Genomic DNA, 15035 nt, shown 5'->3' with positions numbered 1-15035 from the left:
AAAGTCAAGTTTTTAAATATCATTTAAATCTCTTTATTATTTGACCTTTTTGTTGCATATTATAGCATAAAAGCAATATTTTTCTATAATCTTTTTTTCATAACTGTATTTATTTTGGGTGTAATTAAGCGGTTTATAATAAAATGAGTACTGTATAAAAATAAAATAAAAGAATATTAAAATTCAAGACCTTTTCAAAAATTTCAACGAAATATAAAATTGTACACTTTGATTATTATTTAAATTCTCTTTAGCAAATTTAAAATAATTTTAAACAATTATTGTTATTTTGCCTATTTGATACCAATATATGTTGAAGAATATTTAATCTGCTGCTGACTAATGGGGGTCATACACCCCGGACAGGCTGCAAACAACAGAGTCTGACGACTGTTGTAGAAAGAGTGCAGGCTCACACACTGTTCATTCGCATATTAAACCAAGATTTTTAGACAACAATAATTATTACAACCGGTCACACTGGCTTGGATCACAGTTAGAAATTCGTTTTTCACTGTCGCCTACATTTCTTACCAGGTGTATTTTTTTTTATCACAAGTTAAATTTTTATCACAAACCTGTTGATTGCGATTACTCATACTTTGACAAATATAACTATTTTGTTATTATTATTGTTGTCAAACGTTACGTTAAATTCGTTAGTAAAATTGTTTAAATTCATATCGCCGAATTTGGTTCGTTGCGAATCGGTCTTAGTACTTTCAATACCAAAAATAGTTAAATGACGTGTTTTTATTTTCAAAAACCACTACTTTATATAATATAGTTTAATTGGTGAGCATATTTAATGTATGGTAGTTTTAATAATATAAAATTGTGTTTTTAATTTTTTTTATAAAGAAATAATGATTAATGATTTTGCTTAAGTTTTTTCTTTTTACTATGAAACTAATGAAAAATTTTCTTTTCAATAATCCTAATAAATTTAAGGAAAACCGAGATAATTTATGTTAACAGCAGTTGTTAAAAAATCTAAATTGGAGTTTTTGTAAATTATGGCTGATGATACAATGGATAATGAAGAGCAGAGACCAGTAACTGCAGCTGGATCATCGTATATGTTGGTATGTATATTAATTTACAATTAACTATAACACATCAATAATTTTCAATGAAAAAATCTGAGGTTGCTGTCCATTTTCAATAAAATTTGATGAATTAATATTAATGAATATAAACTAAATTTTTGAGAAAATAATAAATTTGTATTTTAAATTATGTATATACTTTGATCAAATATTATTAAGTTGAGCTAATTATAATTTAAAAGTATTTAATTTGCTTTAAGTAATTAGTATATTGATTTTTTTATCATATGCTATATAGTATTTTATATACAGAGTGTTCAGTAAGTAAGAAACAGATAAATTTTTACAAATAATGATAACAATAGAAACCGTTTCCTTATTTACTGAACACTTTGTATAAATATAATAGTCATCTTATAGTATCTAATTGTTAAAAAAATATTAGATTAAAAGTATTGTAAAAAAATGAAGAGTTTATGTTTAGTTGTAGCACCCTGTGAATCACTTATTTGTTTCATTCTTATTTTCAAATCGATATGACACTAATATTAAGCTCCATGGTGATGGTTTTTAATAGTTGACCATTTAATAGCAGTAAATATCATAAAATAGTCTTTCTTCTTTAAGAGCACTGAAAAAATATCCTTTTGTAAAAAATCTACTCAAAACTAAAAAAATTATCATTAACCCATATATATTAGATACTAGACTCTCGACAATTTTCTTTGATCATTATAAATAGTTTTGTGGTTTCATATAAATGCAAAGGTAAATGAACAACATACACATGTTTTTTATACCATATATTAATTCTCAATAGTTAAATTATTTATATTAATTCATTAATTTTTATTAGCAAATGTATATTTATGGGATGAGCTCAAAGGATTTGAGACCTAAAATAAATATTTTTTCAATTTTATTTGAGTAAAAATATTTGTCTACAAATAAGCAATAAGTATAATAGAATAACATAATAAATTAATTAATTTTATTATTCTGGAGTTTAGAGCAACGTGCACTATAACATGTGAATGCAGTTTTCAAATTATTACAATTTAGTTTACGGCTAATTAATTAAATTTATTTACAGCCTAATTAAGGTTTATAATTATTTTGCAAAAAAACTTAAAAAATTGCGAAAAAAAAATATCTTAACAAATGTTACATTATGTTGTTCTTTCATTTTGATTTTAGTTATCTGTTGATAAACTATTCAAACACATTTATTTATTATAAAAACATGCTTAAAGCACATTAATAGACATATTAAAAATTTAATCAAATTAATAATTAGAGGAAAATGACTGATTGTAATTTTTTTAAGTGCCTTCATATATATTTGGTAGTTATGTGAAGGGTACTAAATAATCATTCATATACAAGGGTAACCACACGTGGTAACTGCAATAAAATGGTTATTTATAAGTAAATAAACATTTATGTCTAATTTCTGGATGAACTATAACTCGAATTATATCACCTTTTTTAATATTTGTTTTTTTATAAATACCTAATTAAAATTTACTAAAAAAATGTTATCAATTCTTTAACATACTCTACTAGAATAATCTATTTATTAGGGATTTTTAACTATAACTTAAAGAGTAGTAATCACCAATGTGTACAACATATAAATTCTTAATGTAATTGATTTTAATGAGCCATATTATTTGCCTGCACACAATTATTTTCTTAATCATTTATCAATGACGTTTTATTTTTAACAAACACATTTCTTTACACCAGGGAAAAGTTTCGTACATCGAATATTTAGTTACTTCTATTGGTTGATATAATTTTAAAACAAATCTTTTTGCGTAGTTATACCAGGTGTTTTGTTACTATAAATTAATTAATTGTGAAGAATTTCATTACATATTCTTTTGAATTTTCTAAATGTTTTTACATTTTAATAATTTTCTTAGCGTATGGCACTATTTGCTACGATTGCAAGTTCTGTTATATTTTTCTTTTAATACAGAATAATACTCATTATTATTATTTTTATTAATAAAAGAAATATAAAAGTTGTCTATTACATTTAATGTAATTTGGTGATATTTCTAACACTGTCTATTTAGTAATCCTAGTATAAATTTTTATCCTATAGTTAAGTCTTTAAAGCTTACAATGTTAAACATATGAGCTCATGATTAATTTTTATACTTTGATGAGTAATTAAACATGAATTTATTTTGAAAAGTCTTCTTATATTTGTATGTTCCATATCCTACTAATATTTACTCAACATTTTAAATTGAGTTAATAAATATAATATGTAAATCCGGTAACTTGATTTTTTTTTCAATTTTTTTTTATTTTATTTGTTTTTTGGACTACAAAAAAAAATGTATTTACCTATATATACATTTTTTTGGCGCAATGTACTCTATAGCGTCTTAATTTTACCATGATGTAGTGTAATGATTTTTTATGGCCGTAATTATGATGGCATTATTATTATTAGTTTTTATGAGATAGACTTTTTGTTTAAAAATATTCAATTTATAAACGCACAATGGATGATATTTTCAAAGCATCAGCTAAAAAACAACGACGAAACCAATTACTTTTAAGAGGCTTAAGGTTTTGAGCGTTGTAGTTTCATCCAAATATCGTTCAGTAGCTTATAAAAGTCTTTGAATAATGTATGAAGAACAATTACTTTATGTCTTAGAAATGTTGATTATTTTATGCTCTTACAATCATCTTCTTCATTATTATTTTTTTAATGACTATAATGTTAGTACATAATGTAAGAAAGTCAATTATTTTAAGCGAAAGCTTATTAATTTTTTTTTTTAACCAACAAGTTAGAATCTATTTGAAATTATAGTTAAATTTAAATAGTTATGTAAAAATAATAATATTTTTAATGCAAATTTCAATATTTAATAGTTAAAACTCCTTCATTAAAAACTTATAATAAGTCAAATCGGAAAAAATGTAACTTAATCACGAAAACTTTAATTGTTTTGTAATGATATAATGTATTATCCTTTGGACAACTTTGTTAATTTTTTTTTTTCGTTATTACCCATTTAAAATTTTTAGCTTTCATGTGGGTCTAAGAAAGTATTAATTCTACAATTATGTATTTTTTAATTAATTATTTTTTTTTATTCATCTTTCACCGCTTACTAGATCGATTTCGTTTAACAATACATCATCAGATCACAATTATTATCTTATTAAACTGATTAATATAATAATTTGATAACAGTTCTTTCAATCTTGGCAAATAGGAGAAATCTCTAAAAAATAACAATTATTGAAATTAGCAAATTTTGATTTTTAAATTTGCTTTTTATGCTTATGATTGTAATAAATTTTTGGAACTTAAATAAATCATATTAAAAAAAATTTGGGATCATCTTTAGGGATGTCACATTTATTGAACACATTTTTTTAATCTGATCATTTATAAGGAAAGGGGTGTTAACAAATCAAACATGCGTATATAAAGTAAAACCTTTGCAACATAAGTTTTGTAAATATTTTGAACATTTTACGTTTATAGATATATATTAAAAAAATTATTATGTAATATACTACAAGTTAAAAACAAATATCCCCACGATTAATATTTAATATGTAAATAGGTCCTTAACGTTAACAAAAAAAATTATTTTTTTGTAAAAAATCGTTTTTTTTTTTTAAATTGTTATTGTCTTCAACTTCAATTATTTTTTAAATTATAAGTGTATAGTTTAGGCTTAACTATAAAATATAAAGTGGGCAGGTGTTCGTACTTACTAGTTAAAAATAACCCTTTATCAAAATAAATTAAATAATATTTGAGCCTTGTTAATTATAAGTAGTATTAAGAAGGTCATTTGCATGTTTTAGTTCTATTTAATAAAAATAATAAAGGCTTTAAGAATGTTTTCGAAAAAAATGTTTGTAGCTACAAAGAACTAATAAATGAATTACAAATTCAATTCATACTGAAATTATAACCAACGAACGAAGGTCAAAATAATCAAGCATTCTATATAATCGCAAAATCACTATCATAGAACAGAAAGTAATTTTCATTTTATTATTCTTTATATATATATTTTTTATGATACCAAATTCGTTTTTTTGTCACTACTAAAAATATCTAGATATATCATTAAACTAATTGTTAAGCCAGTGATAATATTACCTTTTATGATAGATAAATTCAATCATAGTTATCTAAATATCATCCAAATGATATTCTTTAGTTATCTAGATACTACATTGATGGAACACCATTTTATTTTTATTAATTTCTAAGTCTACGTTTGAGGCGGTATTATTCTAATGAAACATTCGAAGGTAATTTCTTATATTATAACTACTTGATATCGTTGACGAATTGTATTTATTGCACAAAATTATGTTAAAGAGGAAAACAAATTAATGACATATTTTAAAAATTAACAGTAGCACAACTAAAGTACATTGTTGGCTCGAGTTTGATTAAACTCCTCGAGAGCGAAAACATACAATTATTCGAAGAGAAATATCGTTGAAATTCTTCTCTTGTGCAAAATGGGAAGTCCACAATTTCGAAGACAAATCGAGCTAACCTTCTTGTTTAATAGAAGCAATACATTTCAAACAGACTACTGGTTACATTAGTACAACGTTCCGTGCAGTATATTTACTTACGGGTGAATCATTTTATCAGACATTTTCACAATGTATAAAAAATAAATATTCAATGCTGTAATATTACTACATTCAGTCCTTTGTTTTTATTTTAGAATATTTTTCATTAGAATACATGATAGCAATACAATGATAGCTGCTAGTTACGATATTATTTTGGCTGTTAATTCTGTTGATACATTCTTATTGATGTATTAATAATAGTCTTAAATTTATTTTACTATCTGATCCATGTTTTTTCACATAACTTAAATGACCATTTATTTTTTAACTGTATTGTATAATTAATACTAGAAGCCATTAATGATTAACAATTTTTTATACATAAATTACGACTTATGGGTATAAAAAAATGTACGAAAGTATTTTTTACTGTTTGATTTAATTTTGGCGTATTTATTAGAGCTCTATTTTCCAAATTTATGAACCGTTGTTATTTCAATTAATATTTAAGCATACATCTTTATCTTAATTTAAAAACTATGACTTAAAAGTGTTAATTTTTTCGATTTGGCTTAAAAAAAATTAAAGTCTATTAAACATTTGAGTGAAAACAAATTTTTTTTAGTTTATTTATACTAAAAAAAACATTTGTTAAGTATACATTTTTGTAGCTTGCATTATTATACTACTAATAAAAATATTCATTTTAATATTTTTTTAAGATAATTTTTACGCCAATTGGTTTTAATTATAATCAAAAGGAACGTCATGTTTGGTCACTATTTCCTATATTACGAGATAAAAACGTTTTAATCACACTACCATCAACAATGATCTATGTCTAAAACGTGACTTCAATGAGTCACATATAAATGTTTGTTTTAAACATTTTTAGCTGCCAATTTGTACGGTTAAAATAAATTATAAGTTTAGCACTGATGAATTTAATTAATTTCAAATTTAGTTTTCTTTTAAAAAGGATTTTCCCATACAACTTACACTAATTTTTAATTGAATGTCAAATATATAAATAATCAATAATTAATTAAATTAATAAATTTGTAAATAATATAGTATTATTTTATTTTATTGTGTTTTCATTTTCGTTGTAATACATTTTTTTAAAGCTTTCTTGCGTTAGGATTATAGCTATAATTTGTAATTTATTGTTAAAACTACTATCTTAATTTAATAATCGGCATTAAAATGTAATTTTTGTAGCTATATAATTGAAATTACTTCGTAGTTAATTATTTAATGATGTTTTAATTTTTCTATTAATCTTTAACTAATATTTTCAGTTATAATTTATAGTATAAATTGATATAATTATTTTAATAAATACACACACTTTAAATTAACTTGACAACTAGACAAAAATTTTTTTAATTATTTTTAAATTTAATCTTTTTATCCAAGGACTACTTGTGAACAGTAATTTTTGTTTTTTTATTGATTTATTATTATTTTTCATGTTTTTTAAATTAATTTCATTGCAAATATGTAAAATTTATAACTCTAAGAATTGTCTGCTTACTTATTTAAAATAATACGTGAAATAGAAACACGATAAAACACTGAATAACAAAACTTTCCCTCTTTGCTTCTATTTATCCTGCATTTATTTCCCTGAGGATTTCATGTATGTACAAAACCCTAAGCCTCTTAAGTGTCTGTATTATATCATGGTCACATTTTACTTTTCTCTACTTATAACTCGTGTATATTTCACCCTTAATTTATATCATACTGTACACTATTTGATTATGTTGGTTGGTTTATTTGAGAATTAAGAAAAATGAACATATCATATACTTTATTCAAAAAGCGATGTTTTTTTATTAACCTTGTTCATATAATTTTTATAATAGTATAAATTCTAAAAATATAATTAATTCTAATCAGTAGAAATCTTTAAAAAAATATCTTAACTATGCTAAAACCAGATTATTTTATTATATTATTTTGAATTACATTATATAGTATCTGTATGTTAAAGAGGAGTGTGAAAACAATAATTTAAACTGTTATAGAATTATTTTTTTAATATTAATTGTATAATTATTTTAAACTGTATAACGTTCAACATGCAGATCTTTACCACTATACTTTAAAATAAGCAAACATTTTTGTTATAGATTTTTTTCCACTTGTAATATTGTTGGAAAAATAAATTTGCTCGCGCCTATTCAATTCTCGTGGTCTTTCGGCGGATAACTCCTCTGATCTTAGCATATTTTTCGCGTTTAACCTAAAACGAGGTATCATAACTGCTCATCCCCTACTTTTACTCCTACACATTTGCATATTTTTACCTACCCATAATATTACGCAAAATATATATGTATTTATAACAGAAGTTGCGTTCTTTATGATTTCTCACATTCAAACAAATCTCCACCCTATGCTATTACCAGAAATATTTTACAAACGCACAAGTCGACGTTAGGAATCTCGCTGAATTCTACGGGCATTAACATAAACGGCTTTTCAACCCATTGCATTCATATTCTTGAAAATATCTAAAATTTATAACAAAAGAATATAAGAGTGTACGATTTAGGTTTGAGATTCTTTATTAAATATATTCAATGACTTTCTGTAATGGTATTCACGAGTACACTGAAAAAATTGTTTTACTTAATCGTCCTATATCAAAATTTACTTTCATTAGAGTATTAATAAAAATATATGACTCATAATTTTTTAAATATTTTAAAACAAAATATTACAACTCTAATATATTTCTAATAACATATACCAAATATATATATTATAAATATATGTCGTATTTTTTTACTGATAATCGATGTGATTATTTAAATATCGTTGTTGGTGAATCCTTTTTAATTCAATGATACGAAATGTCTACCCAAAGCATTGTAATTCTTCAATTAAAGCACATTGTTCATTAAATTGCTTTTGAGTTCTATTTGAATTGAACAAGAATCACTCTAGTAGTTCTGACGTTGATGAGAATTGCTATTGCGACAATAAATCGTAATTGAATCGTATGCTCGTATTCCTTTCTCGTTATTTGTTAACATTCACCGATACACTAAAGTTTTACTTATTTTCTATTACACGAAACACGAACGATCGCTGCGTTTCTTCCTGACGTCGACTCGTTAAAAAAATTGTCCCCCTATTATTGTCTTATCCTTACCTCTCTCGGGGAGTGTCGATCATGTGTACGTAGGCGTACACATGATTCAACATTCTTTGTATAGGTGTTTGTATGTTGAGTATTGTATAAAAATACAAGACTCTATACCAAACGAGTCCTGAATATAAACATATGCAGGACTTGTTTGGCGAAGCGCTCGTTCGTGTAGGAAACTAAAAACATTAGGGGAACTGCGAAAATCGTGTAACATGCAATCCGGTTGAAGGAGTTATTTATTCTTCATGCAATGAAGCATTTTAGACATTTTTGCATGTTATTACTGTGCAGTAGTATATCATGGTCTTATTTAGGAAAAATCAATGATACAAGCTTGAAAACAAGATTATTATTAGAAATGCACATTTTAGATGTTTATAGTTGCCTCCCCCCCCCCAAAAAAAAATTAATTATTAAATTAATATATTATATTTTAAACGGACAATTTAAAATAATTGTACTTTAAAAACCATGTTATAGCTTTACAATGATTAATGATGAAAACTCTTATAATAAAAATAATTAAAACTTGCAAATTTATTGTGTAATTATGTTTATTTGCTACACATTAAGCAGAAAATAAAAAGATAAAAACGTAAGTTTTCAAGATTTCTTGGTAGCATTTTCTTATTTCCATTGCAATTTATGAGTATTATGAACTTTTATTAAATATAATGTAAATAAATTACACAATTTATAATATTAATTAATTAAATCGATTACAGCACCCAGTAGTGTATTTAAAGTTTCAGTATTCCAAAACAGTATAAATTAGAAACCTTATTTGTAAATACTGTATGGGAAGCTTGAAAAATCTCTCCCTTGAAAAGTAAAAAAATATATATATTAAATGGTATAAAAATCATTTTAAAAGAAAGATGAGAACTTAATTAGATCTTCTCCAGTTAGAATTTTTTCGAAAATAATAAAAATTAAAATGCAATTGTGAATAAACTGTAAAATTGTAGTTTTCTATAGATTTTACAATTTCTGTGCTATTACTCGTATAATCTTTTCGCGAATTTCATTAATTAAAAATGGAAAACTGAGAATATAAACGAATACAATTAATATTTTTTAAAGTGATTTTATATAAATTTTTTCGAAAATTAAATTAAATTTTTTTCATTCATTGAAGAATTGTATAAAAAAATTTGAGTGAAACATTATGATTACCCTATGGTTATTTTAAAAATGATATTAATATTGTTAAAACTAAAAACTGTTAACAAATAACTTGGGGTTTGAAGTTAAAGAATTAAAGAATACTTTAATTACTCATATGGCATAATTGTTTTCTTTTTGTTTTGTTAAAACTTGTTTTACTTGTTGCTTATAATAGATTATACATTCCAATATATTTTTAACTTTGTTATTAGTTGATAATAGCTTTTGGATCAGTACTTCGGAACTTATTAGCATTTTTATACTTAAGCGAGTGGAAGAATGCGATCGAAAAATATCTAATGATACAAATAGTCATAGCCGACCACTAATATACTCGAGTAAATAAATAAAATGAAAACTACTCAACAAATTGGCGACAAATGCATTGATTATTTTTCATTCAATTGACAGGCATTTGAAAAAGTAAATATTGAATTCAACATCGAGCCAGGTAGTGAACAAACTTCAAGTGTCATGGATGTATAGTACAATGAATATTCTACATAAGAGATCGCTAGTCAGCTATCAAATAGTAGGACAGGAAGCTCCTATCTTACCCAACTGTCACTCACTCGTGTTCTCTTGTAGCCCATGAATAGCAATAAGTTCATAAGCAAACTGACAAATTTGTATTGATAAGTCTGTATAATTAAGAAAAACAGACAGTTAAAATCGTTCAAAACGCTTATCAATACCACGTTGCCATTTTGTTCATGAACTTATCTTTAATTTGAATTTGATGCACTTACTACTTGGCTCGATTAACTTCAGAATTCATTTCTCAAATATCTGTCCATCAAACTAAAAATTATCATTTATTATTTATTATTTAAATTATTATTGTCGCCGCTTTGAAAATATTTTTTCCATCCACTGAAAACGGCTGTTTGAATTTGTCGCTCGAATATACTAAAATTATTACTATTAATAGACTGTCCAGTCTGTTATATTTTTCGCTATTTTGTTATCTATCGCTTATTACTATTGTAAATGTAATTATAATATATTTAATTGAATTCATCAAATGTATGCTACTCATTATGTGTCGGTTTAGTCAATTTTTGGTACACACTATTCAAGTCACATTCGCTACATTGTTGTTGTTATTCTTTTTGTTATAATTTTAGCAGAAATTGTTATTACATTTGTATGACAGTTTAATATTTTAATTTTACAATTTATTTGAGATTAAATATGTATTATAATCTAAATTAATTAAATTATAGTTATATAGTAATGTACATAAGACGACAACTCATAAAACAAATATGGTACTTCATGGAAGACAATTTTATAATTATTATCATCTATTAACTTCAGTATCGCTAAAATATGTAATAATTTAGCAGATCTATTTTATTATATTTTGATACTTAAAATTTAGTTATACTTGCTATAGATAAAGTCAATTATGGTTTCAACAATGACAAAGTTGTATTTTATTCATTGAAAAATATATATATTTTTAATTGCCGTTAATCGTCGTTGTTATACTAGAAATTATCAAGTTATTTTTTTTTTAAATGTATTAAAAAATTTCAATATCTCTCGTATAAGTAAAAAAAATAATTCTTATTGTTCAATAGTTAGAGTACAATAATTGAAATATTTTAAGATATTTTAAAAACTTTTCAACATTAAAGTGTTACAAAAATATAAAATGATAAATTTGTAAAACTTGAAAAAACGGCGATGGTATACAACATTTAAAAAAATGAATATATATAATAAAGTACAATACCTAATGTTGGTTTTTTTTGCTCGTGTTTTTTGGGTTTAGATTCGACATAATATTGAATCATAAACAAATTTTCAATCAATTTAATTTTTTTATTTACTAGTTGGATTTGTTTTTTATTAATATTTAATGTGGGTAACTAGTTAATGAATATTGAATGGCCGTGCATAAATGTTTCATTGTAAATTAAATTAAAAAACGTGGTACATTTTAATAATTATAATTATTATAAAGACTGTAGATGTGTATAATTAAATATAAATGTAATACTGAAATTAAATTTTTCTAATTATTATTATTACTTTTTTAATAAACATTATAGTTTAGCGATATTAAAGGAGTTTTTGCATTGTACAGGCAAAATATTATTATGTACCATTTTATACATAATTGTATTTTTGCTATCACCATGACTACCCATTGTCGTAAACATTAGTTTTTTATACTTAAACTAACCTCTATTTTCACGATTTTCTAATAAAACTTGTGTTTTTCAGTTGTTAAGCGCTGTAGCTAATGATCTAGACTATATGTTGACAGACTTGTACGATTCACCACCTACGACGTTAAATAGGTAAGAATATTTTTATATGTACTAACTTACTAACTTATTATGCTTTAAAAATTAATTAGATTATTTATTAGGTCCTATAATAATCTATTTATATATATAAAAATACTATATAGTGTAGAGGTCTCTAAAAATAATAAATTGATGGGAATTTTTTTTTTGTTTATGTTGGATTTGCAAGTACTAGTATTTAATTTTAATATTTAGTTGCCATGATGATAACTTGTTAAAATAATTAGTTATTAATTTTAATATAGAATTAAAAATATGTATATAGTTTAAAAAAAAGTTTGGAATATTATACACTATACTATGAAACAAACTCACTCTAGAATACAAGTAGAATTGATTTTTGTGTAATTTATTTTTTTGTATCATTTTATTCTAATACATTTTTTGGAGTAGAAATAAGAATTTATTATATTTTTTTTATTTAAAACTTACTTTTCTTACATTGTATCCAACGTCCTTACAGCGAATAATTCTTAATACAAGTAAAAATTTCGTTGTTGTTCTGCTTAAAAGCTCTTTTTTTAGGGTGTAAGATCTATATTCTTCGGACCCTCAATAAATAATGTCCGTCATTCGACAAAAGCTTTTTTATTACGTGTAGAGTTTCCAGAATAGATTTATGCGGTAAAATAAGGATAAAAAGATTTCATTAAGATCAAAAAAGATTCATGAAGTTTATATACATTTTTTGTACATTATTTTACTAAATTGTTACACTAATAGCATTTTAGAAATATGTACATTAATATTTTTTTATAATTGCTATTAATATTGCTGGATGAGTACGATTATAAATAAAATGTATAATATATTATGTTGATAAATTTATTTTATTTTTAATGGTAGCAAAATATATGTTATGTTCTCATTCAATGAAGAAGTTAAATATTTTAACAGTAAATAAAATCTCATTAGATACATGTGTTGTCAAAACTATCAACTTAAATAAACCTTTGAGTTATATATTTTAGGCATAAATCTAAAAAAATGGTACATAAACCATAAAAATGACAAAAATAGTTAAAATGAAAAGATTGTTCGTAGAATCCTTTGTATTTGTAATTTCATGTTAAGGTTATTGACCATAATTATTGTTATTAAACAAAAAACCAACATAAAAGTCACTCAGCAGTAACTTTTATATTTGAACTTATTTTGGTTTATCTTTGTAAGTATAAATATAAATATTAACCATATTTCAAAGGTTATAGTTATATCCAACGTTAGCTGAACCTACTTTTTATTATGATGATATGAAACGTTACATAATATTAAAATCAACATAGTTATTTTGATTCAACTATTTCAATTAGTAGGTTTAAAAAATGCGTGTCTGTATTCATTTGTTGTCAAAGAGGGTGGTTTGTACTAGTTTAAAAGTAGTATTTTGAATGTGTTGTACTCATTTTTTATTTAAAATCTCCCCTCACATCTAGGATCACATTTATATTTAATGTTCAATACGCAAACTTCAAAAAGCTGTGCCAATAGCAATAATTTTAGTCCTAAAACCAAAAGGGGATGCGTTTGCATTCATTCATGGCAGTTTGTATTCAGTGTACATCGTCCAGCAGATGGTGCTTGACCAGTATGTCCATACAAATTATTACCCTTGAATACTGTAATCAAAACAACCTCGTTCCTTAATTGGTGGTCAATGTTGTCACTTCATAATTCTAATGGCGAATTTGTAATTTTATCTAAGGGAAACTATGTACTAATATTTTTTTCTCGTACTTTTTATACAAATATATTTTATCTTTACTGCATATTTTGAAACCGTCAGGTCCGTCACTTCCAATTCTTCATAATTACCCCGTTGCGCGGTTTATATCTATAAAATATGGTAAAACCATAGTTTTATAGTTTACATTTTAATAGTTTTCATTTTGATAAAAAGGTTTATACAATAAATTCAATACTTTGAACATTTAAAATACATGAACAAAAAACTATCCGTATGTTAATTCATCGTGTGTGCAAACATTTGTTCGTCCAAATAGGGTTCATGTTGCGAAAAATATCATGTTGCTTATGAAATGAAAATTATTATTTTTTATCATGTGCGAATACTTGCTTTGTAGTCCTCTCTCCACTGCTTTCAGTTCAGGTCCCAAATTTTATGTACCGTAAGAGATAAGCGGTACGTGCGTGCGGCTTTCTTCAGTGATTTATGCTTTAGAAATAATTGCTGCTTTCAGTTATGATTCGGTCGCGAGTTACATTCCTGAATTGCATTCCAGAACCATCCCTTTTGTTAATCCGAAACTAATAACGGCAGTCGTGACCAATAAAAGCAGTAGGCCTAAAGCTTTGGGTTAACCACAACTTTGCCGTCATAGCGGTAAGTTGAAAACTACATTTTTTCTTTTAATCGAGTTTAATAAAATGATAAAAATTAAGTTTGTGGGCAGATACGTTAGTCTCTGGAATATCCAATTTTAAACTGTGTTAGAATGTTATCATAAGTTCATGTTACATTCCGTTTCGTCCGAGAAGAATATTTGTGGTAAGCTTTCAAATTACATTTTGGTCACCCCATTTATACTTCTTAGCAATTTGCCGTTGAACAATGCCATTACATTCATGATAGAATAGTTCACATTCAAGTTGTACTTGTTGTAATGTCACTATAAATGAGACAATGTACAATTTAATGTGCATACGTGTTTATATGTCTGTAATAGAGTGGTCAAAGAAATGTGTTTGGTGGTGACTTTTGTTCTATCAAAAAAGGATTAAGGATAG

At 24.7% G+C, this 15035-nt stretch overlaps 1 protein-coding gene and 1 long non-coding RNA gene across 4 annotated transcripts in view; both read left to right on the top strand.

Annotated features, from left to right (window-relative positions):
• Window positions 1-597: 597 nt before the first annotated feature.
• LOC126909348 (protein sprint) overlaps window positions 598-15035 on the top strand; it is a 59147-nt gene continuing 44709 nt past the window's right edge. Inside the window, exons 1-3 of one of the 3 annotated variants that reach the window (XM_050691790.1) lie at window positions 598-795; window positions 979-1085; window positions 12202-12278. In XM_050691790.1, the coding sequence (XP_050547747.1) occupies window positions 1017-1085; window positions 12202-12278 (146 nt within the window). In that variant the 5' untranslated portion in view covers window positions 598-795; window positions 979-1016. Of the gene's footprint in view, window positions 796-854; window positions 1086-12201; window positions 12279-15035 lie in introns of those variants that run through there. The other 2 variants (XM_050691795.1, XM_050691785.1) reach the window with 2 other exon arrangements.
• LOC126909716 (uncharacterized) lies at window positions 5094-5768 on the top strand. Its single transcript, XR_007705092.1, has 2 exons — window positions 5094-5357; window positions 5466-5768. It is a non-coding gene; the product is annotated as an uncharacterized LOC126909716 (long non-coding RNA).

This window comes from Daktulosphaira vitifoliae, unplaced genomic scaffold (assembly GCF_025091365.1).
Source record: "Daktulosphaira vitifoliae isolate Bord-2020 unplaced genomic scaffold, ASM2509136v1 Scaffold_1, whole genome shotgun sequence".
NCBI classification, from domain to species: domain Eukaryota; kingdom Metazoa; phylum Arthropoda; class Insecta; order Hemiptera; family Phylloxeridae; genus Daktulosphaira; species Daktulosphaira vitifoliae.
This window is presented reverse-complemented; position numbering and strand designations above follow the sequence as displayed.